The sequence below is a fragment of the Lepus europaeus genome, chromosome 6 (assembly GCF_033115175.1).
Source record: "Lepus europaeus isolate LE1 chromosome 6, mLepTim1.pri, whole genome shotgun sequence".
NCBI lineage: Eukaryota > Metazoa > Chordata > Mammalia > Lagomorpha > Leporidae > Lepus > Lepus europaeus.
In genome coordinates, this window is record NC_084832.1 from 91,617,395 (window position 1) to 91,643,994 (window position 26,600).

The following is a 26,600-nucleotide window of genomic DNA, read 5'->3' on the forward strand; positions in this document are numbered from 1 at the left end:
CCGTGGCGGCCCTCAGGAGAAGCCGGGCAGAGGCCCAGTGAGCGCCGGGTTCGGGACTCCTTGTATCCCATTGGACATTAATAGAGTGATGCACACCAAAGCTTGCGAGCCAGCAACACAGTGGCATGCTCCAAGTGGCTGTGTCTGCAAACCAAAAATGGATGACTCCCTGGGGAGCCATGTCCAACAGCAGCTGAGACCACGTGTTCCAGCAGCAGAGGGGGTGGGGAACACGTGGCCACCAGCATGTGCAAGTGCTTCTAAGAGCTTCATTGGCTGCTGCACACCGGGGCCAGATGCTGGCATTATTCCCAAGAAGCTGGATATTGGGATTTTCATGTGAAATCTCCAAGTGTTCAAATTTTGGCTTAAAATATTGTTTAACAAAGGATGAATTAATTAACTTCTAATCAGCCTATTGAGTCTGTCTCCTAGTCACTCATATCAACTACTGAGTCTTTTAAGCATAAATTGTCATATTTCTGCCCTTAGTTCAGTCTCAGTCATCCTGACCATGGCTCCTAATGCCACCCTTCCGATGGGCTCCCGCTTACTAAGCCCCACTTGAACTTCCTCCATGGTACATGCAGTGTGTCGGTTGGTGGGAGTTCGCGTGGCACCTGTCCCCTCACTGATGTGTGAGCCCCTTGAAAGCAGGGCCTGTGGACTTTGGTTCTTTTCTGGGCCCTGCAGTCAGGATGCCTTAACTATTTGCTGGCTACCTGAATGGCCCCGTCAGGCTCATATCTCAAACCTTTTTCAGAATTTCAGGAGTAGGACGTTGTCGCAAGAGAAGGGCATTGTCACCACACAGATGCAGAAGGGAGTCGGCCGGGGAGGGAACACGTGGCTCACAGTGCTGGGAGCGGTGGCTGTGGCCAGGGCCAGGAGCTCAGGAAGCCGCGAATATTCCCTGAAGGAGACATGGCGAGTTGTTCAGCACCTGCTGTTGGTTGGGTGCTTTGTTCTTTTTACTCCTGCATAGTTGGAACAATGCAAATGGGTCCCTTTTCCGTTCTTCAACGATGATTAGGTGCTTGTATGATCCACGAGGAGCAAATGATACCTGCTGGGTGTACACCTGGAACTTACAGACTTGTAAGTTCCCCACCCCTCCCTTAGTTCTGGTTTCCATCTATTGATTGGCCAAGTTCATCCGCCTGGCTAGGTTCTTGCTCCTTATCCCCGTTTCCTCCCCAGGGCTCTGACCATTCACCAAGCATGATAATTCTCTTCAAGATGTCTGCTGGTTTTTTCTTTGTTATCACAGTCAAAGGTCAGGCTGTCAGCTTCGGAAGCTTTGTTTACTGGTCTCCATGTCCTTATCCCGGTCTGTCTTCCATGCTGTGGGTGGGTGAGCTGCAGAGAAAAACCCGAGTGCGGTATTTTTATGTATAAAAGCCTTTCCAAGACTTCCTGTAGGCTCTGGGATGAAATCCAAGTGCTCCCCCCGGCCTACCAGACTCTTCACGTCTAGTGCCTTCCTGTGCAGATCCTGCAGTTCCCCACATCTTCCCGGCTTCTAGTATTTGCCACCCATACGTGCCACATACAGCAGGATCCTTGACTGTTTTGTGCCTTTATATTGCTCTTTCTCTCTGTGACACTCTAGGCCCTAGATTCTTGTGCACATAATAGGCCCCCACTGGTTCAAGGTTAAATCTAGGATTTTGTTTGTCTTGCTATATATTTTAGTGTCAACTTTGGACTTCATGACCTTGACTCCCTGCCAGTCTGTATAGAAAAATGAATGGTGAGGAGTGTCCCAGCCCGCCCCAGAGGCCATCCCAGCTCCCCCAGTTGGATATGGCTTCCACACTCTCAGAGAAGCCTTCTCTCTGCTGTTTGATGGGGCCCATGAGACTTCCCCTAGCTGCAGAGGCCTTCTGAGGAAATGAGACCTTTTCTGTACTTTTTGCTGATTCATTGGGCTGTATTTACTTATTTTTATAGTTTGTGTATAATAGGGTATATCCCTACCTTTATGAACTAGAATCTTTTATTTAGAAAGAATAGTAGTCCTCTCTTATCTGAGGACTTGCTTTCTGTGGTTTCAATTACCCAAGGCCCTAAAATATTACATTGAAAATTCTAGAAACAAGCAATTCATGAACTTGAAATTATGCACCATCTGGAATAGTATAATGAAATCTCACATGACCCCATCAAGATGTGAATTTTGTCCTGTGGATCCATACTGTATACACTACTTGCCTGTTAGTCTCTCTCTTTTTTTAAAGATTTACTTATTATTTACTTGAAAGTCAGAGTTACACAGAGAGAGAAGGAGAGGGAGAGAGAGAGAGAGGTCCTCTGTCTGCTGGTTCACTCCCCAGATGGCCGCAACAGCTGGAGCTGTGCTGATCCGAAACCAGGAGCCAGGAGCCAGTAGCTTCGTCTGGGTCTCCCACGCGGGTGCAGGGGCCCAAAGACTTGGGCCGTCCCGCACTGCTTTCCCAGGCCATAGCAGAAAGCTAGATCGGAAGTGTAGCAGCTGGGACACGAACTGGCGCCCACATGGAATGCCGGCACTGCAGGCAGCGGCTTTACCCACCACACCACAGCACCGGCTCCATCCTGTTAGTCTCTTAACAGTGTTCCCTGTAAATGTGAGACATTTTCTTGACACAGCAGAGGATTTCTACCCAGCAGTCCTTTCCTGTACCGTAACTCTCCCTGTACCCAACCCCTGCTGACTCAGGGAACATTGAAGAGGTCCCAGGCAGGTGCATACCATAACTGGGCCCACACTGGTTCAACTCAACCTCAAGCAGTGTGGGTGGCACACCAAATCCTTCTGTCCTGAGCCTCCGCATCAGTAGGTGCCCACTCTGCACACCCATGTTTCCATGTTCTTCACATGTGGTTGTAATCTTCACCGTCTGTTCACACAATCTGCAGCTGTCACATGTGCCTTTGGGAAATTTTATGATCTCTCTTCACCCTTCCTCTTTCAGAATGTTTTGCTGCATTCATTTGCTATTTGCACAGACAAAGAAACACAGCCTAGGTGCTTCATGGTTCCCCCAAGAGCCAAGGACACATTACAAAGCATTGCATGCCATGGCTGTGTCTTCAAAATATTGAAGTTAATAGTTTAAGTCCTCAAGGCTGTGGAAATTAAATAATCCAGTTAAGATGGCTGTGTTCATTTTCTTACATGACAGCTGTGATGTTTGTTCAAAGAGTTAGCCTGTGTTTTTAAGAAAAATCAAAGTATGTCAAGCTTTGAAATAGCATTGCGCCACTTGTAACAGATATTACCATTTATCTTTGTGAACCCAGTGTGGTTCTTCATGAGATTTAATAATATGCTCTGTCTTCCTTTGCTGAAATTCACCTGACATACTTACGGAGTTCATTAAAATCACCATCTGCAAACAGTCATGATCTAGAAGTTAAGGTCTGCAGTAGGTTCTATACTAACTTAAGAGTTCAGTCCTCGTTGTATTTGGTTTAGGCACTTTATAATTCCTGTACAAATCAAGTAGGCTTACGAAAGTGCCATGGCTATATCATTGATATGTTAACATTAGCAGTTTTAACAGCAAAAGTTCAAGAAATTAAGTAATTAAGCTAAGATTGTCATGTGTGATGATACTGAACGTGGCAGTGAGTTGTGGTGTCTGAAAGTGTGCAATAGGAGTGACCTCCAGAGATCCAGGCTTGGCAAATGCGTGACAAGCACCTGTTCCCTGGACTTAAAGGAGGTCATTTCATACCTAGCCCAGCGACAGCTACAAGTGCGGGCTTCGCATTCTTCTTGCAGGGTGGTCACACTTCAAAAGAATTTTCCTGCAGAGAAAAGGTTTGTCTACTGTGAGAGGAATCACACGTTTTCAAAAATTACAAAAAGGATCCACAGTTGAGGTCCAAACAACAAATGCTTCTTAAAGCATGTATGTTATTCTTGAGATTTTAGTATACACAGCTATTCAAGAATATATTTGTTTAGCATGTCAGAGAGTTCTTTGTACTACAGGGAAAATACAGTTTTAGGGAAGAAAATAAATTAAACATATTAGATTTGCCATTGAATATCCTTTGAGAAGTGAACAGAAGTATGCATTACACAGATTTCTTTTTAACCTCAAGGATTTGAACTCTGTCACAACTGTTGGTCACATATTCTTTCAATAAATAGTAGGATTGGTTGTTTTCAAACTTTATAGACTCTGAGGCCTTAAGTGAAAAACTGGTCTCTTATAAATGGGACCAACCAACTCCTTAACAGCCCCTGCTAGTTTTCTTTCCTTCACCCAACTTCCTGAATCTGTCCTCTAACCTCGGACGCCTTTTCAGAAAAGCATGAATATTTTAAATATTTTTGATGTACAAAAAACAGAAGAAGAAACTAAAGAGCAGCATATCCCAGCCTCCCTGTGGAGAGATTCTTAGATGGAGAGATGTGTGCACAATGGTTATGTACCCACACAAACAGACCACCAGTGTACTCCGTGTACTTTGTGAATGATCTTTCCTTACTTCATTTGGATGTCTTGAAATCTCAGCAAACTGAAGTTCATTTAATTCAATAACAATAAAAGATGTTCAGTAATGCCTATGTGTTAATTAACTTAATTTAGTCATTTGTTTTATAGATATATGTTTCAGAACATTGTGTTGTACACAATAAATACATACAGTTTATTTGTCAGCCATAAAAACTTTTATATGCTCAACACTACTAGTCATTTAGGAAATACAAATTAAAACTACTGACTCTAATACTATATATATCCATCAGCCAGGCTTAAAGTAAAAAGATTGAGCATTTAAGTTTTGGAAGGATGAAGAAAACTGGAAAACTCACATAACTGCTGGAAACCCAGAATGGCACAACTAATTAGGAAGACAATTTCACAGTTTCTACAAAGTTACATATTCATTTGTTCTGTATGTGCTTGTTTTGTGGTATAACTGGGTAATTCTGATCTTGAATTTCTGCCCAAAAGAAATAAAAATGTATATTCACACAAATACTAGTATGCAAATATTCATAGTAGTCATAATATCCCCAAGCTGTAAGCAACCTAAATATTCAATAAAGGATGAATGGGTATGCAGATTATAGTATATGAAGGTAGTCCAGAAAGTTTGTGGAAAGATGAAATTGAAAGATAAATTTATTCTGATGCCCCCAAAAAAGTTTGAAATCATGCATAACTTTTGCACATTGCACATTTTCCGTGAACTTTTTGAAGACCTGCTTATATTCCTACTACTCAGCAGCAAAAAGGAATGAACTATGAATATGTGTGAAAACACTGGCTGGATCTCCAAACAGTAGGCCAAGTGAATAGACAAGACAGAAAAGAATACAAACTGATTCTACGTGACTTTCCCAAAGGGGCAAAACTAGAGTGATGGGAATCAGTGTTGGGGGTGAAGGGAGGAGATTGTCGGAGGGGAACTTGGGAGTCATGGAAGTGTTGTCTGTCTTGATTGAGAGGGTTCCATGATTGTATACCTTTGGCAGATTTTATTGGATTGTACACTTAAAATGTGATCGTTCTTTTGCATATTAATTGAACCTGAAGAGGCTTGGGTACTAGTGTTAATTCAATAAATTTGGGTTGGTTTTGTCCGAAATGATAAGAATTGTTCATCAGGAATAGATGCCTTTTGTGGGAGGGAAGGATGACTAGTGTAGAGAAACTCATGATGGCTGCCAGGGTCAAGCCCACGGAAACCAGAAGGACACCTGGTGCTTGCAGGCGGGAGACCAGGTATCTCTTGAAATGTTTGTTTAACACCTGGAAGATACTGCCCAGTCCTTTGAAGTTATTATGGGAAGTCCTTGAAAGGTTATATGTTCTACAGTGATGCCTCTTATCTACTTCCACACTGTAACTATAGAGATATTCGTAGATTGGAACAAGGCAGGCATCCAGCACTAAGAGGTATCTGCTCTGCCTGCCACCCACAGCTGCTGGTTGAGGCCTTGTGTAACTCTTGGTTTCAGCCTTGCTGGTCTTAGTTAGCCTGTAATGGATTTGCTGTGTTTGTGCAAATTTTTACACACCCATTGCTTCCTATAAATGCAAAAAACATGCAGAACATTCATGCTGTCAAGAAAAAGGTGTGATTGTATTGGAAATGGAAATAATATTGTAAAAAAGGGGGGGGTACAAGAAAATGGTGAATGTAGCTTTTCTGCGTCTGAGGCTGAATGCTGGGAATGACTGGAAGAACAGGAGTCAGTAATGATGAGTTAAGATGCCGCTAACAACCAGTAACACATAGGGGGAAAAAAAAACCCGACCTGGACAAACTGAGCATACAGACGAAAGGATGAGTGTGATCATTTGATGCTTCTTTGCCCAGGGGTAATTCAGTCTGCTTTCGAACTTGGAGGCACAGAGTTGTTTGGTAGAAGTGCTGCTCATGAAACTTGAACCATCCAGGCTTTCAGCATGGTCAGCTCCAAGCCTGATGGAATTTGCAGAACATCAAAGTGAAGGCGGAGGCAGCTGCTGCCACCATGGCGTCTAAGAAATCCCTCATGGCACACACCGAGCTCCTGGAGGAGGAGGGCTCCTGTCTGAGCGGATGTCAGGGTTACTGGAACTGCTGGAGTTTGAAGAAAGATTCCTGCCATCTGCAAGTTGGCAGAAATGCATCAAGGTTCTAGAAGTTTCCGTCTCTCCTGGTTTGTTTATGTAATCCGAGGTGCTTAGCAGTGGAACCGCCTTTCGTACCCTGTCTGCACCTTAGCTGTACTCCAGGGTCCCTCAGAGGAACCGCTCAGGGGCCTCTGTAAATCACTAGATCCACAGCCATCTCCTGGGAACACAGGGTGGCGCTGACTGTGGCGTTTATATGATCGTATTCTAACAACTGCAGGTGCAAAGCCAAGGGCTGGCCTTGCTGATAACAAATGCAAGATTCTCCATGGAGCTCGCCAGGGAAGGAGGCAGACCTTGGTTCAGCATAGCTGAGGGGAGAGTCGTCAGTGCAGCTGCGTGTTTTGGGCATTAAATCACGTGTGACTGTAATGGTGAGGGAGGGTGGAAATGTAGAGTGTGAAATCTACAGTTCAACATTCACACCTACAGGGAAAATTCCAATTTAGAATTCTGTAATGTTTCTTATCTTTCTGGGAATGGAGCCCCTGGCCTCAACTCCCTCTGCCCCTCGTAACAGCTAAGTCTATTATAACTTTCAGTAATTGGCTTTTTTTTTATTATTATTAAAATAAGAGGCTGCAGTATAAATTTTAGCAACTGGGCTAAATAGGCATTAACAGGCCCCGGGATCCAACCACAATTTGTAACATCATTCCTTTGGGAGAATGGATTCTAAGTGCCCAGTAACTACCTTACAAACAGACTCTTCAATCATAGTGCATTTGAGAATAAGGGACTGTTTGTAAGGGTAATGCCTTCCATCGGCTCGCCGGGGAACTGCACAGAAGGGACCTATATCCTCCACACATGTGTGGCGAGCCCAGCCCGTCTGGGTTTGATCAAAGAATATTGCTGAGTAGGCGTGGAAGGTGTAGGAATTAAAACCAAAGTAGAGGCTGAGACTAATCAAGGTCGGAGCTAGAGGGTTGGATCTGGAGAGGTGCTAGTGGCCGGAAAGGTTTCCCACCTCCAAGGCAAAGGTGGGGTTCTAAGCAGATGAGGGAAAGGGAGAACAGGATGGAAAATAAGGAAGGGGGAAGGAGGCAAGATGAAAGGAAGTTGAAGGCAAAAAGGCCAAGAGATAGGAAGCAAAAAGGATTGAGAACCAATCGTTTTCAAGGAAAATGCAATTCAGAATGTACCAGGAAGGCTGAGTAGCCCACGAAGAGGTCCGATGAAGAGATGGCCACGCTCCCACCCCAGACCTGCAGACCCATACATGATCCCTTATAGGTTGTGCAGTGGAATTTTTAGATTTTAGGTTTTTTTAAATTTTGTTTTAATAAAATTAAAAATACTTGAAAGGCAGGCAGAGACAGAGATGGAGAGAGATCCGCAGTTGTCAACAGGACCAGGTCCAAGCCAGGAACCCAGAACTCAGTCCAGGGCTCCTGTGTGGGTGGCAGAGACCCAAGCACTTGAGCCATTACTGCTGCCTCCCAGGTTGTGCATTCGCAGGGAGCTGGAACTGGGAGCAGAACTGGGCCTCGAAGCCAGGCATTCTGATAGGGAATGTAGATGTCCCAGCCGGCAGCCCCACTGCTGTGCCAGATGCTCACGTTTCCAGTGGAGTGTTTAGAATCTAGATTTAGACGTGTCAATTCATTTATGAACTCAATACATTTGTTGTGTATCACGCACCTGTTGTGGGTTAGCATGAGGGTCGCGAAGTGAGTTGCTGCCCTCATCACATGTACACATGAGTGTAATTGTAGCCAACCACAAAAATGAAGCAAAGCAAGCTAGGGTATAATGGTGGCGATATGTAGAATCTGCCCATAAGTTTGCCTTATTTCATCCTTAATTTTGTGTGTTGGTCATCTTGATTATATACTCCAGTAACTACATCTGGATAATAAGCTTGACTCACAGAACTGCTTAATTAAACCCATTTTACCTTGAGAAAGCTATTAATGTAGAGGACCCTTCACCAATGGTTCATTAAACACAAGGTCAAAAGAATATAAATGTGGGGCCGGTGGTATAGCAGGTAAAGCCTGGCATCCCACATGGGCACCGGTTCGAGTCCCGACTGCTCCACTTCCAATCCAGCTCTCTGCTATAGCCTGGGAAAGCAGTGGAAGATGGCCTAAGTCTTTGGACTCCTGCACCCACATGGGAGACCCAGAAGTTGTTCCTGGCTCCTGGCTTTGCAGTCAGTTGGGGAGTGAACCAGCAGATGGAAGACCTCTCTCTCTCTCTCTCTCTCTCTCTCTCTCTCTACCTCTCCTCTCTCTATGTGTAACTCTGACTTTCAAATGAATAAATAAATCTTTTTTAAAAAAAAATATAAAGTTTCTTAAATTACTGTGGTGTAACAAGTAGTGTTTGCTGCTGTCTTAGAAAGTGGAATGGATGGCTACGCTATCGCTACAGTTTGCAGTTCAACCCAGCCAGGATGTTGTCATGTGTCATGTTGACACCGAGAGAGAGCGAGAGAGAGAGAGAGAGAGAGAGAGAGAGAGAGAAAGATCATTCTCTTTTTTCATGCAAGGACACCAATTCTATCATGAGTTCTCTATTCTCAGGACCCAATTACCTTCACCTTCCAAAGGCCTCACCTCCTGATACTGGAGATTAGTGTGTTGATTGCAGATTGTGGGGGGTGGGGGGGCCTTAAACATTTAGGCCATGGTTAAATTTCAAGATTTCAACTTGGATGATCTGTTTCCCAGACCATATGAGGTAGTGATGCACTCTGGAGGAAGAGTGGCCACATCTTCCTCTGTGGCCCCTCCCCACCCTTGTGCTGTTAATGCTCCAGCTCCCTTTTGGGTCCTTTTCCTACAAGGGTCAGGAGGGGGTAGAGCCAGGGCTATTGTACAGATCTCAGAAACTGTTTCCTTCGGTTGACACTCCTGCCACTTGTCTTCCTAGACCCTCAAACATGGATGGGCGGTCAGCACCCTCCCCACTCTCCTCCAGCTGAGGATGAGGAGCCATCAGTGTCCATCCAGCAGGGCCTCATGCACGCTCTAGAGTCAGCCAGGCTGAGAAAGTGCCCTCTTACTGCCACTTTCTCCTTATGTCCCCACTGATGCCATGCCTTCTTTGAAAAGAAAAGGAAAGAAAAAAGCCCCAGGCTGTGATTTCCATGTCTCAGGAATTTTTCCCCTCCAAACTTTTTTCTTCGTTGGATCCAGGCCAAAGGCCACTGGGGAGGCCAGCAGGGGCAGAAGACATGGGGTTGTACCAGGCCTCTGCTGCAGCTGCCTGGGAACCAAATTTGTGTGCTATGCCCCATCCTTTTGGTGAAATATGTCTTGGGTTTCTCTTTCCTTGTCCTGATCCCTTTTCTGTTGCTGTAATAGACTGCCTGAGGCTGGATAACTTACAAAGAAAAGGGGTTAATTTTGGTTCATTGTTATGGAAGTTGGGAGGTCAAGGTCAGGGCGTGGGATCTGACAAGGACCTCCCTCTGCATCCTGGCCGAAGGAAAAGCAGAGGGGAGCAACCGTGTGCAGAGGAAGCAGAACAGGAGGTACAGCCTTGCTTCCTAACAACCTGCTCTCGAGGTAATTTATCAGACGTGGAGTGAGAACTCCCTCCTGTGAGAATGAACCATCTCCCTGGAGCAGAAGCCATCTTTTCGTGGGAGGGCTGCCCCCTGGCCTAATGACCATCTCAGTTCTGCCACACTAGGGACCAGTTTTCCAACTTGTGTGTTACTGGGGACATAATTCAAACTGTAGGGGCCCTCCACACATGAACCCCTGGCAAATACACCATCCAGAATTACCGAGACCTGTGTGAGTTCCCTGCAGAGCACATGCAAGCTGGGGTCACCCAAATGGAGGAATTTTCTTCTCTCTCCTCAACTTCTAAAAGACAGGCTGATTTCATAGGGAAGGTAAGCATAGGGGTGGTGTTTCCCACAGTGAACACCCCAGAGAAGACACCCACATTCCATATCAGAGTTCCTGATTCAGATACCAGCTCTCTTCCTCCTAATGGGCACCCTAGGAGGCAGCAAGTAATGGCATTTATTCACTGCCTCAAGTGGAAGAAATGTGTGTTTTCTTAGGTATAGGAAAGTCTTAACGGTTACGTACTAAGAGGAAGGAGATGAGTTTACCATATACCAAGCTCAGTGCTGTGCTGTTTCATTAGCTCACTGTTCATAGCAAAAAGGCAATGAAGGGTTCCCAGCTCCATTTTACACATGAGAAAATAGCAGTTTAAGCAGGCTCAGCATCTTGCCTAAGGTGGCAGAGGTGTAAGAAGTGAGCAGTTGGACCCAGCACAGAACTGTGGATCACATCTCTCTGATAATGACAGGAGTGTCTTTGAGCGTGAAAACGGAGCAGTTAATGGCAGAAGCTGCTTCTCCGTCTGTAACAGCAGCTGATCCTCCACTTAACTCAGGGTGGGAAGAGTCCTCCTCATTAAACATATTTCCTTAAGACTATAATTTATGTTATCAAATGATAAATTGCATGTAAATGTAACTTAATAACCAAAGGGCCATCATCCAGACAATAATTTCAGCAGACTTTTGTGCTTCCTGATGAACTCAAACCAGATTTTATTTTATGATCCTGAAGTTGCGTTCTTATACCTGAGCCAGTTTTGCTATTCAAGGTCATAAACTCACCGGGATGATCAGAACGTCATTTTTCATCATCTTAAAGGTGAATGATTCTGTGGTTTAATCCCATGTGATGAAGGAGCTCATAGCATGGTGCTTATTTAGGCTGGTAGTAATGTTTTGGGAGTTTAATTTGATTAGACATTTTCTGAAATGTGAAAATGATCAGCTTAATTTCTTATCCTGATGGTACATGGAGAGAAAGGTTCAATCTGAAGATCTCCGCAGGAATAGAAATTAATCTTTTGTGTTATTTTTATAGTCTTCTTTATATTTTGGATGCTCTTACTGGGGTGGGGAATGTCCAGCTCATGGGCTGTATAAGGTCCATGGAATCCTTTGGTCTGGTCCTGCCAAGGCAATCACAGGCAGGACTTAAAATTCAGTAAATCTGTAGCAGTCTAATTTTTCAGTCGATAATTTTGTATGGCCTGCGAATGATATTACAAATATCCATGGGGCCGGCCCTGTGGCACAGTGGGTTAACGCCTGGCCTGAAGCACCGACATCTCATATGGGTGCTGGTTCAAGACCCGGCTGCTCCACTTCCGATCCAGCTCTCTGCTGTGCCTGGGAAAGCAAGAGAATATGGCCTAAGTCCTTGGGCCCCTGCACCCGCATGGGAAACTTGGAAGAATCCCCTGGCTCCTGGCTTTGGATTGGCGGAGTCTGGCTGTTGCAGCCAATTGGGGGTTGAACCATCAGATGAAAGACCTCTCTCTCTCTCTCTGCCTCTCCTCTCTCTGTGTAACTCTGACTTTCAAATAAATAAATAAATCTTAAAAAAAAAAAATATCCAAATGGCCCTTGACAGAAAACAGGCTCCCAAGTCCTGTAAGAATTAACTTGTGCAAACTGAGAAATGTTAGTATTAGTGATTTGGGTTCCAATAAGGCTGTCTTTCCCCCTAAAACCACCTTTGTTTATGTGGCGTTTCCTGTTTTGAGGGTACCAAGAATAAAGTGGATGCAGTGGAAGGAGAGAGACACAGTCACTGGAACCTCAGCAGTTGAAGTTCCAGCAGATAAGGGTTTGGATATTCCAGATCAGCCACAGACCCCTACCAGAGTGGGTTCTTGTAAATATGAGGGTGCTTCAAAGCATTCATGGGAAACTGAATTAAAAAATAAGTTTATGATGACAGCATTTGGCCTAGCGGTTAAGATTCTTATCAAAGTGGTAGGGTTCAAGTTCTGATCCACTGCCGATTGCAGCTTTCTGCCAGTGTACACCCTGAAAGGGCACAGGTGATGGCTGTATTACCAACCACATGGGAGACCTGAATTGAATTTTGGGTTCCTGTCATTGACCTGGCCAAACTCTGACTGTTGTGAGCATCTAGGGAATGAACCAGTGGGTAGAAGATCTCTGTGTGCCTCTCTGCCTTTCAAATAAATTAAATACAAATTTTTTTCAAAGATAAGTTTATTTTGGTGCAAAAAGTTTTGAAATCCATGTATAGCTTTCTTTTTTTTTTTTAAGATTTTTATTTATCTTTTTGAAAGTCAGAGTTACACAGAGAGAAGAGAGGCAGAGAGAGAGAGATCTTCCATCAGCTGGTTCACTCCCCAGTTGGCCACAACGGCCGGAGCTTCGCTGATCTGAAGCCAGGAGCCAGGAGCTTCTTCAGGGTCTCCGATGTGGGTGCAGGGGCCCAAGGATTTGGGCTATCTTCTCCTGCTTTCCTAGGCTATAGCAGAGAGCTGAATGGGAAGTGGAGCAGCCGGGTCTCGAACCGGCGCCCACATGGGATGCCAGCGCCTCAGGCCAGGGAATTAACCCGTTGCACCACAGCACCAGCCCCCATAGTTTTCTTCATAATATCTTTTTCCCAGAAACTTTTTGAAGTCCCTTTGTATCAAACAGATTGCCCTATGAGGATGTTTTCACATAAAAGTCAGACCTAGACAGCATTCCAATGAATTTTAATGTATGAAGATGAACTCTATGTCTTTTACATCACAATGTTTCAATTCAAAAAACTTTTGAATTTTTAAAAATTCTAAGCACCAGCAAATGTGACTCCCCACTCTGTCTTGTTTCAGGCAACGAGGGCGGCCATCACGCAGCACTGTGCTGACCTGGGCAGCCTGCTGGGCAGGGAAAACGACGTAGCCCTCATCATCGACGGCCACACGCTGAAGTACGCGCTGTCCTTCGAAGTCCGGAGAAGCTTCCTGGATCTGGCGCTGTCGTGTAAAGCGGTCATCTGCTGCAGGTAGGGGTGTGGAGGGCGGGCACAAGTCCTGGGCCACTGCTGTGTCTGTGTCCTGTGTGTCTGTGGAAGAAGCTGGGGTGTGGAAGATCCTAGGCCTAAGGTCTTAGATCTGAAAAAGGCAAAGCAAAAGTAGGAATTTATCTTTCACTGCTGCGTCACAGATTTTATGGAAAGGGGTTAGAGATTTTACATTTTTGTTTCCTCTAGCCTTTTCAGAGGAGATCAAAAGAAATAGGAACCAGGGCTTCCCAGCCATCTCCCCAATGTGAGGTAAATTGGAGAAACTCTGTCTCCAGCCCGTGTGGCAAGCCCTGGAGGTCATACCTCCTTTGTGCCGCCTTCTGGGTTTCTGAGCTCAACTTCCAAGACTGGTAGAGCTTTGATGCCTCTTTTCCGGTGTTCACTGGGCATTCCTCTTTGGTCAGTAAACAGCTTTGGTTGCATTCATGTGATAACCAAGTTTTGTGTTAACATGTAACCAGAAGTCTTTACTGGTTCCCCAAATGTTCTTCAGGCTGGCTATTGTCACGTGCCATTGATGGCTGGTCCCTAGGGGATCCATTTCTGATAGAGGTTTGAAAGACCAATGGAATTTTAAAGCAAATGAATTGCTAGAAAGATTGAATGGCCAACGTAGGGCCACAAGAATGGGTGTGATGGCTGGTAGGGCCTCCAGAGTGGACAAGCAGGTAGGTGTCCTGCCTGGCGTTATAGGACATTCAAGGACCGTGAAGAACAAATTCAAGTGTGTTTGGGACAGCAAATGAGATCTCTGTTTTACTGGAGACAGGAAACCTAGTGCAGCTGTGAGGGACCTATGAGGGATAGTGAGGGATGACCAGAATGCCATGAGATGAAATCCTGTTGGAGGGGTTTATGATGGACACTTGAGCTTGCTTTCTTTCTTAAACAGTCTTATTGTGATACAGTTCACACAACGTGTGGTTCTCCCACTTAAAGCATATAGGTCAGTAGTGTTCAGTAGAGCTGTTTAACTATCACAACGAAATGTAGTCGGTTTTCATCACTCTGAAACAAAGCCCTGTATCCATTATGTGTTAATCCCACCCTCGTCCCCCCGTCCCACCACCCTCCACTAGTGTAATTTCTTGTCTCTGTCAGTTTGCCTAGAGAGGGCATTTCTTATGAATGGAGTAATACAAGATGTTGCCTTTTTCTGACTGGCTTCTATCACTTAGTGTGGTTTCAGGTTTAATTGTATCAGCACTTCTTTTTGTGAACAGATAATGTTTCATTGTTGGATTTATCACATGTTGCTTACCCTCCTACCAGCTGATAAGCATTTGGTTTCTTTACATTTTCTGACTATTACGCACAATGCTGTCGTGGACATTGATGTGTGAGTTGTCATATGGGCTAGGTTTTGGGTGTGTACCTGGCATTTCTAGATCCCTGGGGGGAGCTCTTTGCTTATCCCTTTGAGGAACTGCCCAACTGCTTGCCCCAGTGGCCATGCCCTTTTGTGTTCTCACTAGCAGTGTGCATGAGTGTCATTTGCTCCACCTCAGAGCAGACACTCAGCATTATCTATATTTTTTGATTAGCGAGTTTAGTGAATATAAAGTAGCGTCTTACTAGTCTCACTGTAGCTTTCATTTGAGTTTCTCTCGTGATGAACGACGCTGAGCATCTTTTCATATGCTGTTTAGCCATTTGTGTATCTTCTTTGGAGAAATGTCTATTCAAACCCTTATTCCTTTTTCTAATGGAATATTTTCTTTATATTGAGTCACAAGAGTTCTGTATGTGCTCTAGATACAGGTATCTTAACAGATAAATGATTGGTGGATATTTCCTCCCATTTTGTAAGCTGGGTTTTTTTTTTTTTTACCTTCTTAATATTATTTGCAATACAAAATATTTTAATTTTAGTGAAGTCCAATTTTTCTATTTTTTAAAAATTTTCCTTGGTGCTTTTGGTGTTTTATCTAATGAGCTCCCTTTTAAGCAACTATGGTCCTCTCTTTCCTGGATTCTGTTTGAGCCCTTTAGATTAAGGACATGCATGTTCTAATGGTAGGAAGGTGGCAAAATTATTTTTTCCCCCATAATTTTTTCTTTGTGCCTGCATTCTAAATTTGCTCAATAGCAAGTAGCTGATTTCCAAGAATTCCTCAACACTGGAACTTGTCACTTCTGCATAATTTCCATGTTGGTCAAGGAACCGTCTCCCTCACTTGTTGGTGGACAGAGACCAACAACAAAAGCCAGCGTTGTGGTGCCGTAGGTTCTGATCCAGCTGCCTGCTGATGTGCCTGAGAAAGCAGTGGAAAATGGCCCAAGCTGGCCACTCACGTAGGAGACCCAGCTGGAGTTCCAGGCTCCTGGTGTCATCCTGGCCTTGCCAGGGCTATTGCGGCATTTGGGGAATGAACCTGTAGATGGAAGATCTCTCTCTCTCTCTCTCTCTCTCTGTGTCTCTCCCTCTCTGTAATGCTGCCTTTCAAATTAAAAAAAAAAAAAAATTAAAGAAAGAAAGAAAGAACTCAACAACAGCACCAGAAACAATGTGGGAAAGCCCAGTGCAGTGTGAGTCCAAGCACGCGTGCTAAAGACATGTGAGGGCTTTCAAAGGGACATCAAAGTGAGTCCGGTTGGAGTCTCGGGGGAGAGCGGGAAGGCTTCTGAGGCTTTACAGGAACATGCTCTTTGCCTGCCAGGTGCTTCATACCAAAGAAAAACATCTTTCTCCCCGTCTCGCTTTGGCTGCTTTCACGGGTCTTTGTGGGCCACACAAGGCTGCGTGCCTAAATACGTTGCAGGAAGGAGTTCAAGCTGGAATTGGCTCAGAAAGAGGAAATTTCAAATTAAATGCTGTTACTGTCTGCAAAATAGCAGTGTTAATTGGAAAAAGGGACCTAGGATCGAGCACTGCCTTCCTATGCCACAAGACATTTCTTGGCTGATCTCACATGTAGGATTAAAAAAAAAAAAAACACACACACACACAAAACTCAGTGCATACTTTAACAAAAAGCACTCACGTACTTCAAATAGACCTACTATCATGGAGAATGTAAACTTAAGATCAAATTAATATGTGGCTTTGAACGTAAAGCCCAACCTGAATTCTCAGTTTTCCTCTTTAAAATTTAATACTTCTAAGAGTTACCCTGTTCTGTTCTAATAGAAGACATTTTTTTTTTCCTGAAAATATCTTTTCTAGGCATTCTCTTACTAACCCTGATTCAGAGGTGGCTGAATTTTTGTGCAAAAGTGAATAAAACCCTTAAACTAAAATAATACTAATATTTAGCAGCAAAAAGAGGAAAAATGCAAGAGTTTGTTACATATTTTGCTGTAATTAGAATGAGACTATCTCGCTAATTATACGTGGCTACACAGATATTTTCCGCATAGTTAAAATCCTAGAAAAGCGATGATAAACTCTTTAAGCTAGTTAGCAGTAAGTATTATATCGCAGATGCATTATATCTGGCAGGGGTCTGCAGCACTAGTTGTTTAGTAAACTGCTCAGACCAAGAAGGTTTTTATTGTGGGCTCGATGTTAGCATTGTGTGTTTCTACGTGTTGTGGGAGAATGAAAGCATAAGATAGGGTCACTGGCCTCGAAATCCAACTAATGAATGATGGTATGTCTCCAGTTCTTTGTGTCTCCTATCTGAAAGTACGTCAGAAAGTTCATGGACAGTGCAACTAGAAGATAACTTGATTTTGATGCACAATATTTTGAAATCCATGCAAAGGATGGGTGTTCAAAAAGTTCATGGAAAATGTGTATTAGGAAAATATATCTCAAAATTGCTTTGCATTGAAATATACTTACCTTTTGATTCCATTTTCCATGAACTTGTCCTTGTTATTTATTTATTTTTGGATTGATGAGGTCACACGTATTTACTGGGGTACAGTGTGCCAGTGCGGCGTGTGAATGCTGCGTAATGATCTGCAGGAACTTTCTGAAGCACCTTTGTGCATCCCAGTTTCCTGAATTCAGGCCCTTAGTGCAAGTCTCCATCTAGCCACATGCAGCGGACTCTTTCAGTTTGCTTGTTTGCTTCTTTCTTTCTTTCAAATTTAGTTTTATTCACTTGAAAAACAGAGTGACAGAGAGAGAGAGAAAGTCTTCCATTAGCTGGTTCAGCCCTCAAATGGTTATGGCAGTTGGGGCTAGTCCAGGTCAATGCCAGGAGAACTGGAACTCCTTCCGGGTCTCCCACGTGGGTGCAGGGCCCAAAGCACTTGGGCCGTCTTCTGCTGCTTTCCCAGGCACATTAGCAAAGAGCTGGATCGGAAACGAGCCAGCTCCCATATAGGATACCAGCATCACAAGCTGGGTTTAACCCACTGTGCCACAACAGCAGCCCCTCAGTTCCTTTCTTGCTTTTCTGTTCTTTTAGTCCTTGTTGGCGGTTCCTACCTGCTGTGACACCTCCCTCTTTTCCCTGTTGTCTGTCTCCTTCATGGACCCTTTTCTGGTAGCTCTGAAATGCTGTTTTCCCAAGGTTTTGCCCTATCATATTCTATTCTAGGTTTCCTCCCTAGGTTCCTCTCATCCTTTCAAACAGCCTCATCCATAACTTCAGGGGTCGGCATTGTGGCATAGAGAGGTAAACCACTGCCTGCAATGCCAGCATCCCATATGAATGCTGGTTTGTATCCTGGCTACTCCACTTCCTATCCAGCTTCATGCTCATGTTCCTGGGAAACCAGTGGAAGATAGCTCAAGTGCCACCTGTATGGGAGACCTGGGAGAACCTCTTGGTTCCTGTTACTCTGCCTTTCAAATAAATAAGTACTTTTTGTTTTTGAAAGAGGCACTTCAAAAGGATCATGCAAAATGGAATTAAGAGTTGTTTATTTTGGTATGAAAATAGTTTGAAGTCCATGCATATATGAGGTCTTTAAGAAAGTTCATGAAGAGGGGCCTGAGCTGTGGCATAGCAGGTAAAGCCGCTGCCTGCAGTGCCAGCTTCCCATGTGGGCAACAGTTTGAGTCCTGGCTGCTCCAATTCTGATCCAGCTCTCTGCTGATGGCTTGGTAAAGCATCAGAAGATGGCCCAAGTGCTTGGGCCCCTGCACCCATGTGGGAGACCTGAAAGACGCTCCTGTCTTCAGACCAGCCCAGCTCAGGCTGTTGCGGCCATTTGGGGAGAGAACAACAGATGGAAGACCTCTCTCTCTCTCTCTGATTCTTTCTCTCTCCCTCTCTTTCTGTAACCCTTTCAAATAAATAAATAAATCTTTAAAAAAGAAAGAAAGGAAAGAGAGAGAGGAAGGAAGGAAGGAAGGAAGGAAGGAAGGAAGGAAGGAAGGAAGGAAGGAAGGAAAAAGAAAGAAGAAAGAAAGAAAGAGAGAAAGAAAGAAGAAAGAAAGAAAGAAAGTTCATGGAGAACACATGATGAAAAATGCATGGATTTTTTTTCTTCACCAAATAAACTTTTTTTAAAGATTTATTTATTTATTTGAAAGGCAGAGTTACAGAGAAGCAGAGGAAGAGAAAGAGAGACAGAGAGAGAAGTCTTCAATCCACTGGTTCATTCCCCAGATAGCTGCAATGGCCGGAGCTGCACTGATCCAAAGCCAGGAGCCAGGAGCTTCTTCGAGATTTTCCATGCAGGTGCAGGGGCCCAAGTCCTTGGGCCATCTTCTGCTGCTTCTCAGGCCATAGCAGAGAGCTGGATTGGAAGTGGGGCAGCTGGGATTCGGATATATGGGATGCCTGCACTGCAGGCGGCAGCTTCATCCGCTACGCCACAGCGCTGCCCCCCCAAATAAACTTCTTTCCTAAGTTTTCTATGAATTTTTTGAGGTCCCCATGTACACTAGTGATTCTCATTACTTGTTTCACATTGAATCAACTGGAGAACATTGAAAGAAAATAATTCTCCTCAAAAAGCTAAATGTAGAAGTACCTGTGACCAAGCCATCCCATGTCTAGATGTATACACAAAAGAATTAAAAACAGGAACTCAGATTCTTGAAGGCACATGTTCATTACGACCAGTTCACACTGGCCCACAAGCTAAATGCCCACTGATTCTTGAATGGATCACAAGATGTGGCATCGGTCCATACACTGGAATGGTAGTGGATGAAGCAGTGACACATGCTGCACCAAGGGTGAACCCTGAACTCATGCTCAGGAAAGAAGCCAGTCACAAACGCTCACATGTTACATGATTCCATTCAATATGAAATATTCAGGGTAGCAAATCCATAGGGCCAGAAAGCGTGTTAGTGGTTGCCAGGGGCTCTGGGTGAGCAGGGTGAGGGAGGAATCGGGAGAGGCTACTTCATGTGTCTGGGATTCCCTTTTGAGGATGGCAAGGTGCTTTGGAACTAGATACAGGTGCTGGTTGTACAACCCTGTGATTATACCAGTGCTGCTGAAACAATCAGTTTTATGTTATGTGAATTTTATCACAACAAAATATAAGCAAGTGAATGAAATAATTCATTTATTTAAATGAAATGTTTGTTGAACTTAAAAAGTACCAAAGTTCGAATGAAAGTTTCATTCATTTGAGTGAAATGTGCATTCCAAGAAAATAAAACAAAAATATTCTGATGCTCAGAGAATTCCCTAGAGCAGTTCAGAACTCTGGGCATTTTGCAAACTTCCTGGGTGATTCCAGTGAGCCACCCGTGTGGAGAATGCTGACTTGCCCCGTCTCTGTCCAGCAGGGCCACTCAGTTGGACTCCACACCCGGAGCTCAGTCTCTGTTGAGGGCTTTTCCTTTGTGCTCCTTCTACCTAGCTGCTCCTCCCCACTCCCTGAGCCCTCTGGTCTCGTAACTTCAGCATCTCAGTGGATGGTGCCACACCCTTCCAATAGACAAACTTTTGATGGAAGGAACCTTTAGCGGGACTAACCCATACAGGCAAGTTATGACATTGCCTGAGAGATTCGTCTTGGTTTGTTGCTGCTTGGAAAAGATTGCCTTTGTTTTTACAAAGGGGAAAACAAAGGCCTCAGAAAAATTAGATCCTCTTGCCTAGGGTCTCAGTTGGTAATGGAAGAGTTAACATTTTATCCTCAACCTGAATGATACCAGGGCCTGGACCCTTCAGTGATGAAGTTGCCTGTGTCAGCTAATTTGAGCTCCTGTGTGTCACTGTTCACACGTGTATTTTTGTACTAAAGTTTGCACTTTTATCATCTGCTTCAAGCTTGTAGAATTCTGAGATCCACTCAGCCTAAAGCCCTATAGGATTTGTCATTCTCCAAAGGAATATAAACGTCGTATAGAAAATGTGTTAACCATTTTCAAGATGTCCAAGAAAGAGTTCTCTGTTCTCTCCTTCCCCCTCTCTCATTTTCCCTTCTTCTTTTGAAGCTCTTTTTATTTTTGTCAAAATGGAGATAAATTTTGCCTCAGAGACTCTGGGGAGCTGGGGGATGAACTTTGACCTCCTGAGAACATTCCGAAATCTGAAAAGTGATTGTGTCTGTCAGGAAAAGAGTCATGAAAGAATCCTCAGTGGCCCCCACGCAAGGAAGTCGGCGATAGTCCCACCACAGTCGCCTGCAAACACAGGTGGCGCATGCCCCGCCCCATCAGCGGATGTGATTTACGGCGTCACAGCTCTGGCAGAAGATGGAGTGGAAGGAAAACCCCACAGCAGGGATTTCCACTGGATGTGTGAATTAAGAGCTTCAGAAGGCATCATTTATTTTCTCGGATATGTTTACACTTCTGTCTCTCAGGATAGATCCGAAGATAAACGTGTGTGAACCTGAGATACCGTGGACTTCAAGACAGTCGAGCGAAAAGGGAGAGTGAGCACACGGAATGTTTTTAAAACCATGTGGGGTTTATTTTCCTAACTCTAAGACTGATTTCTATTCCTTGTTGAAGAAACTTAGAAAATGCAGATAAACAAGAAGAAAGGAAATGGCATTTATGATCCTGCTGACTAGAGAGCTGCACTCTTAGCAACTCATCCTTAAATCTCCATCTCTTTCTGTGTGAATTCTTTCATGGGCATAGTGATCACTCTGCTCACAGCACACAAGATGTAAGGTTATGACCAATTTCTGGATCCAATACTAATAGAAAATATGTTTTTAAAAAGTTTAAAAGGATTCTGTTCTATGAAAACAATAATCAGTTTAATGTATTGTCAGTGACAGATATTTGGGTAGCAATTCTTCACTTTTAGGAAGAGTTCTGCAAAGAAGTTTTCCATAGTTAAATCTCTGCAATAACACCTGTTGAGGTCCATAAAACAATCATGGACACAAGAGTAAGAAACAGGGAAATCTGGCCGGCGCCGTGGCTTAACAGGCTAATCCCCCGCCTTGCGGCGCCGGCACTCCGGGTTCTAGTCCCGGTTGGGGCGCCGGATTCTATCCTGGTTGCCCCTCTTCCAGGCCAGCTCTCTGCTATGGCCCGGGAAGGCAGTGGAGGATGGCCCAAGTGCTTGGGCCCTGCACCTGCATGGGAGACCAGGATAAGCACCTGGCTCCTGGCTTCGGATCAGCGAGATGCGCCGGCCGCAGCGGCCATTGGAGGGTGCACCAACGGCAAAAAGGAAGACCTTTCTCTCTGTCTCTCTCTCTCGCTATCCACTCTGCCTGTCAAAAAAAAAAAAAAAAAAGAAAAGAAAAGAAAAAAAAAGAAACAGGGAAATCTGCAAAGAGGTTTGTACCCTTCGTCTTGGAAAGTGAAATGATTTCACTCAGATTAAGAGAGATGTGGCCAACAGCTTAGTCCCTGCTGGAACCAATGCATTTCCCTCTGTTTATTAAGTGCAGGCTGGACTCCAAGCCCCAACATGGATTTTGTTAGCCTCACTAAGAAGGAGAAACAGCTGAAATTATTTTTATGAAAGGTTATATTTACGAACAGGAACGAAGAAGGAAAAAATACAGCACAATAGTTATAGTCTCAACATGGGCTGCCCTACTGAACAGTGCTGCCCAACATGTTGAGACACTGGCAGTGTGTCATGCCCACAGCCAGCTCAGTCTTCTACAGAACTTCCTGGCTCTGTTAAGCTTATCACTCACTTAGCCTGCCTCCCCAAACCTGTCCATCTGTACGTCCTGTCTTTAGATAACTTAGTGTAGAAAAGAACTGGGCTCTAATAATTTGGTCTCTTCCCCAGCTTGGCTTTTCACACTAATGAGGCAGGATGAATACTAGGAAATCAGAATGTTCTGCATTTTGTGGGTGGTATCTTTCAGGCTGTGAACTGCACCCAGAATTATGTCAAAACAAAGTTCAGACACAGTAATTAGAGTTCTACCACCAGTTGTGTTTTGGTTGGCCTCCATATTGGGAGGGATCCAGTCATACACTTGCAAAAATAAAACTTCTCTTTAGTTTCTTTCATGATGTGATTTCTCAGCATCATGGATGTTTAGTTACAAGCCAGCTTCCTACTTTGACATTTTATTTCAGACAGCATTATTAAGTTGTCGAGATTGTAAGCCTATCCTTGGATTGTTTGTATTATGGCTTAACATATATTTGCCCACTTGTTGATTAAATGCAATTAAGGTAGAGTTCATTTCTGGACAGTTTTTTTTCACTTAGTTCTAAAATGAATGCTATTGTTTGAATGATGACAGCAGTTTTATGTGGTACTAACTGGCTTGTTACTCTGCAAAGAATAGGTATGCTCAGATGTAATAGACTTGAGTAAAAAGAATTTTTAAACATCTAAAGATTAAAAAGTATTTTTCCACCCACAGATTTTACCCATATTTCTTAAGAATGAAAATTAAGTTGATGTAAATTTTGTAGCATATAAAAAATAGCTCATATGAACCATTGTTGCAGCTGGACTGTGTGGAGATTTTAGTGTTTTAAAGGCAAGGTACAATATGGATATTATTTCTAAGTGATTATTTCTAGTTTAGGGAAAAATACATTTTATTAAACTTTTTAAGATCAGTGCTAATTCTGGTGATGATGTGTTCAGAAATGAAGGATTGTTTTCATCTTAAATAACTATTGCAGCAAATCGTTTATGCCAATCACTCTACAAGATCAATTTTCAAGTAGTAGGGATTTCTGATGTTTTGATTCCCCTCCAACTAAAAGTTATATATTATCACTTTAAAAAATAATGCTTTCAAGTGACCAATAGAAAATAACTTAACCTATTGGCTTTTTAAGAAAGAGATTTATATATTTATTTTAAAGGCAGAGATACACAGAAAGAGAACTAGAGAGAAATAGAGAGATCTTCTATCTACTGGTTCACTCCCCAAATGGCCACAATGACTTGGATTGGGCCAAGCTGAAGCAAGGAGCCAGGAACTTCTTCTGGTCACCCACATGGGTGGTAGGGGCACAAGCACTTGGGCCATCCTCTTGCTGTTTTTTCAGGCATATTATCAGGGAGCTGGATTAGAAGTGGAGCAGCCAGGACTCAAATTGGTGCCCATATGGGAAGCCAGCACTGTAGGTGGTTGCTCAACCTTCTACACCACAGTGCCAGTCCCAGTCTGTTGGTTTGTTCCTTCTGTCCTGCATAGATCAAATAATTTGCTGGGGAAGATAGACTGCATGTGACAAAAATGTGAACAAATATTTAATATGAGATTGAGACCACAAGAAGCTCTTTTGTAAGAAAATCTGCCAAGATCAGTGCAAATAAAAGGACATGGCAGTTCAATAGGTGTGATGTACAGTAGTAATGTGCTAGGTTGTTGGGAGCACATGTCTTAGGAGATTTTTGTTTTGCTGGTAGAATTGTTATCATATCACTTTCCTTTCTGGTTCTGAAATGTGATTGGTATGGCAGAAGTTCCCTTCAACTGACTCTTTTTACTCAAGTGTTTCTACACAGAAGCTCAACTTCAAACCGGAAAAATGGAAGTTGAAAGATGTTTCTTCTTTGTGCAGTAGTCTAAGAATTATGGTGCTATGGTCTGTGCGATCTCCCTTCCATCTGCTTGGCTGCTTTCAACACACTGGGACCCATGTAAGATGCCAGAAGAGCTCACAGACACATCACTTTTCAAGATTCTCTTCCTGTGTTTTTTTCCCTCCTTCCTCGTTTTCATGAATGATTAATTCATTGGTGCATGTCATTTTTGACAACAGTGCTTGCCAAATGAAACAAGGTGATATGAGGGCAAACTGTGGTCCAAAATTCTGAAGTAGAAACTCATAATATTTGGCATCTTTCCTACTAGGAAAACAAGCCAGCAAAATAGAGTCATGAACAGAGCTTAATTAAACATGTGGAATATGTCATGAATATTTATGCTCCCATGTCTTGCCTTGTGATGGTATTTGTACTTAGAATGCTTTTTCTTCCCCTTCCTGTGAAGTAGTTCACAATGTGTTTCATTAATACAAGAAAGTGTCTTGTTAACTTTCATTGGAAAAAAATCCCACTTCTCCTGACAACACTGATACCTTTTTGATTGAGAGTATGCAAAGTAGTTCTTACGTTAATTGGTCCCAAAGAAAATTATGTTTTCCGTTTTCTTGTCCATACATCTGACACTTTCCCTCAGTTATCACCTCCTGAATTATCGATGTTTTCTCTTTCCTGAGGATGACAGCCAGGATTCCTCCTAGGACTTTGAAAACAGTAAGGAAGGCTCCATCCCAGAAGGTTTGCTGTGCCCGGATGAAACGGGCAAGGTGCAGCCAGTGCAGCATGCGAGCTGCCAACCTCTTAAGCTTCTCTGATTTAGTGTCTCGCTTGTTGGACACTAGAGAGGAAATGAATGCCAAGAGAGGAAGATGTTAAGTCTTCTGTTTCTCAGAGTTCTCGATGCTTTACATTTAGTCCCATTGAGGAAGCACAGGTCAGTCGTCCACATGAGCGATGTCAGCTTGTTGGAGCTAGCAGAGCCTGCTGAATGTTGGAAGGCTGTGCTCGATTTGAGCTCTATGATGGACCTTCTCTATGCATTATTACCTTTGTCATCTGTAAGACCTTGCTGGGTCAGCAGAGGCTGGGAGCATCTGCTGAATGATTTGCTTTCTGTTGTGCCTTGTTATTCAGTTAACTGAGCTCTGAATTGTCTCCAGTGGGGTAGCTCCTGACAGGCCTGCAAACAGAGAAGGAGACAGAGAGAAACACACAGACAGCTCCCCCACCCCACCCCGTCCCATCAAATTCTTGATGCCTGGGTCATCTGAGAAACACAGAGCAAGCACTTTTTTCCACCCTCCTACTAAGCAAGTATTCATAGTAGTGTCCTTTCAACACTTGGACTCACCAATCATTAAAAGCTAAAGTAAATATACCAGCTTGAAGATAATCCTTCCACAAATATACAAGTGCCAAGTTAAAACCGCCTGTCAATCGTTTGTGCATTTTTCCTTACTTTTATTTGTTTTCATGGATGGGTGTTGTTTGAAGATATTAGAGCTTGAGAAATTAGGAGTCCTGTGTTGTCACAATATTTTGCTTACTTACAGATAAATGAACCATAAGTTCTTATTTTCTCTTTGGGAAATCATGATGAATATAGGTTGAATTTTTTCTCTGAAACAGAAAATAACAACAATAAAGGAATGAAGTATACACAGGAGTATACATTTAAGTTCAGTGTTTTCTCAAGTTCTGTTACCTTACATTAAAATATAAATTGTGGGGCTGGCATTGTGGCATAGTGAGTAAAGCCGCCAACTGCAACCCCAGCATCACATGTGGGTGCCGGTTCAAGTCCTGGGAGCTCCCTGCTAATGGCCCAGGAAAAGCAGTGAAGATGGCCCAAGTGTTTGGGCCCCGGCCACCCATGTGGGAAACCTGGAAGAAGCTCCAGGCTCCTGGCTATGGCTTAGGCCAGACCCTGTGGTTACGGCCATGGGGGAAACAGCAGATGGAGGATCTCTTGCTCAGTGTCTCTCCCTCTCTGTAATTTTGATCTTAGAAAAAACTGTACCTTTGACCTCAGAAAAAATAAAAGAAAGAAAAGAAAAGATATAAATTGTGAGCTATCAAACGTAGGAATAAATTAGATTATGTAGAAATAAATGGAGCCTTATATTGAAAAGGAAAAAAGTGCTGAAGTTAATTAATTTTTTTCAAATTTTTATTTTATGTATTTGAAAGGCACATACAGAGAGATAGAACTCTCCCATCTGCTGGTTCGCTCTGCGAATGCCTACCACAGCCAGGGCTGAGCCAGAAGCCAGGAGCTCAGTCTGGGTCTCCCACATGGACGACAGGAAACCAACTGCTTTACCCATCATCTGCTG

General features: G+C 43.6%; 1 protein-coding gene across 1 annotated transcript in view; it reads left to right on the top strand.

Annotated features, from left to right (window-relative positions):
• The window catches only part of ATP8A2 (ATPase phospholipid transporting 8A2), a 515,416-nt gene that overhangs the window by 305,277 nt on the left and 183,539 nt on the right, over window positions 1–26,600 (top strand). Inside the window, exon 25 of the mRNA XM_062195192.1 lies at window positions 13,263–13,435. Coding sequence (XP_062051176.1) covers window positions 13,263–13,435 — 173 coding nt within the window. The remainder of the gene's footprint in view (window positions 1–13,262; window positions 13,436–26,600) is intronic.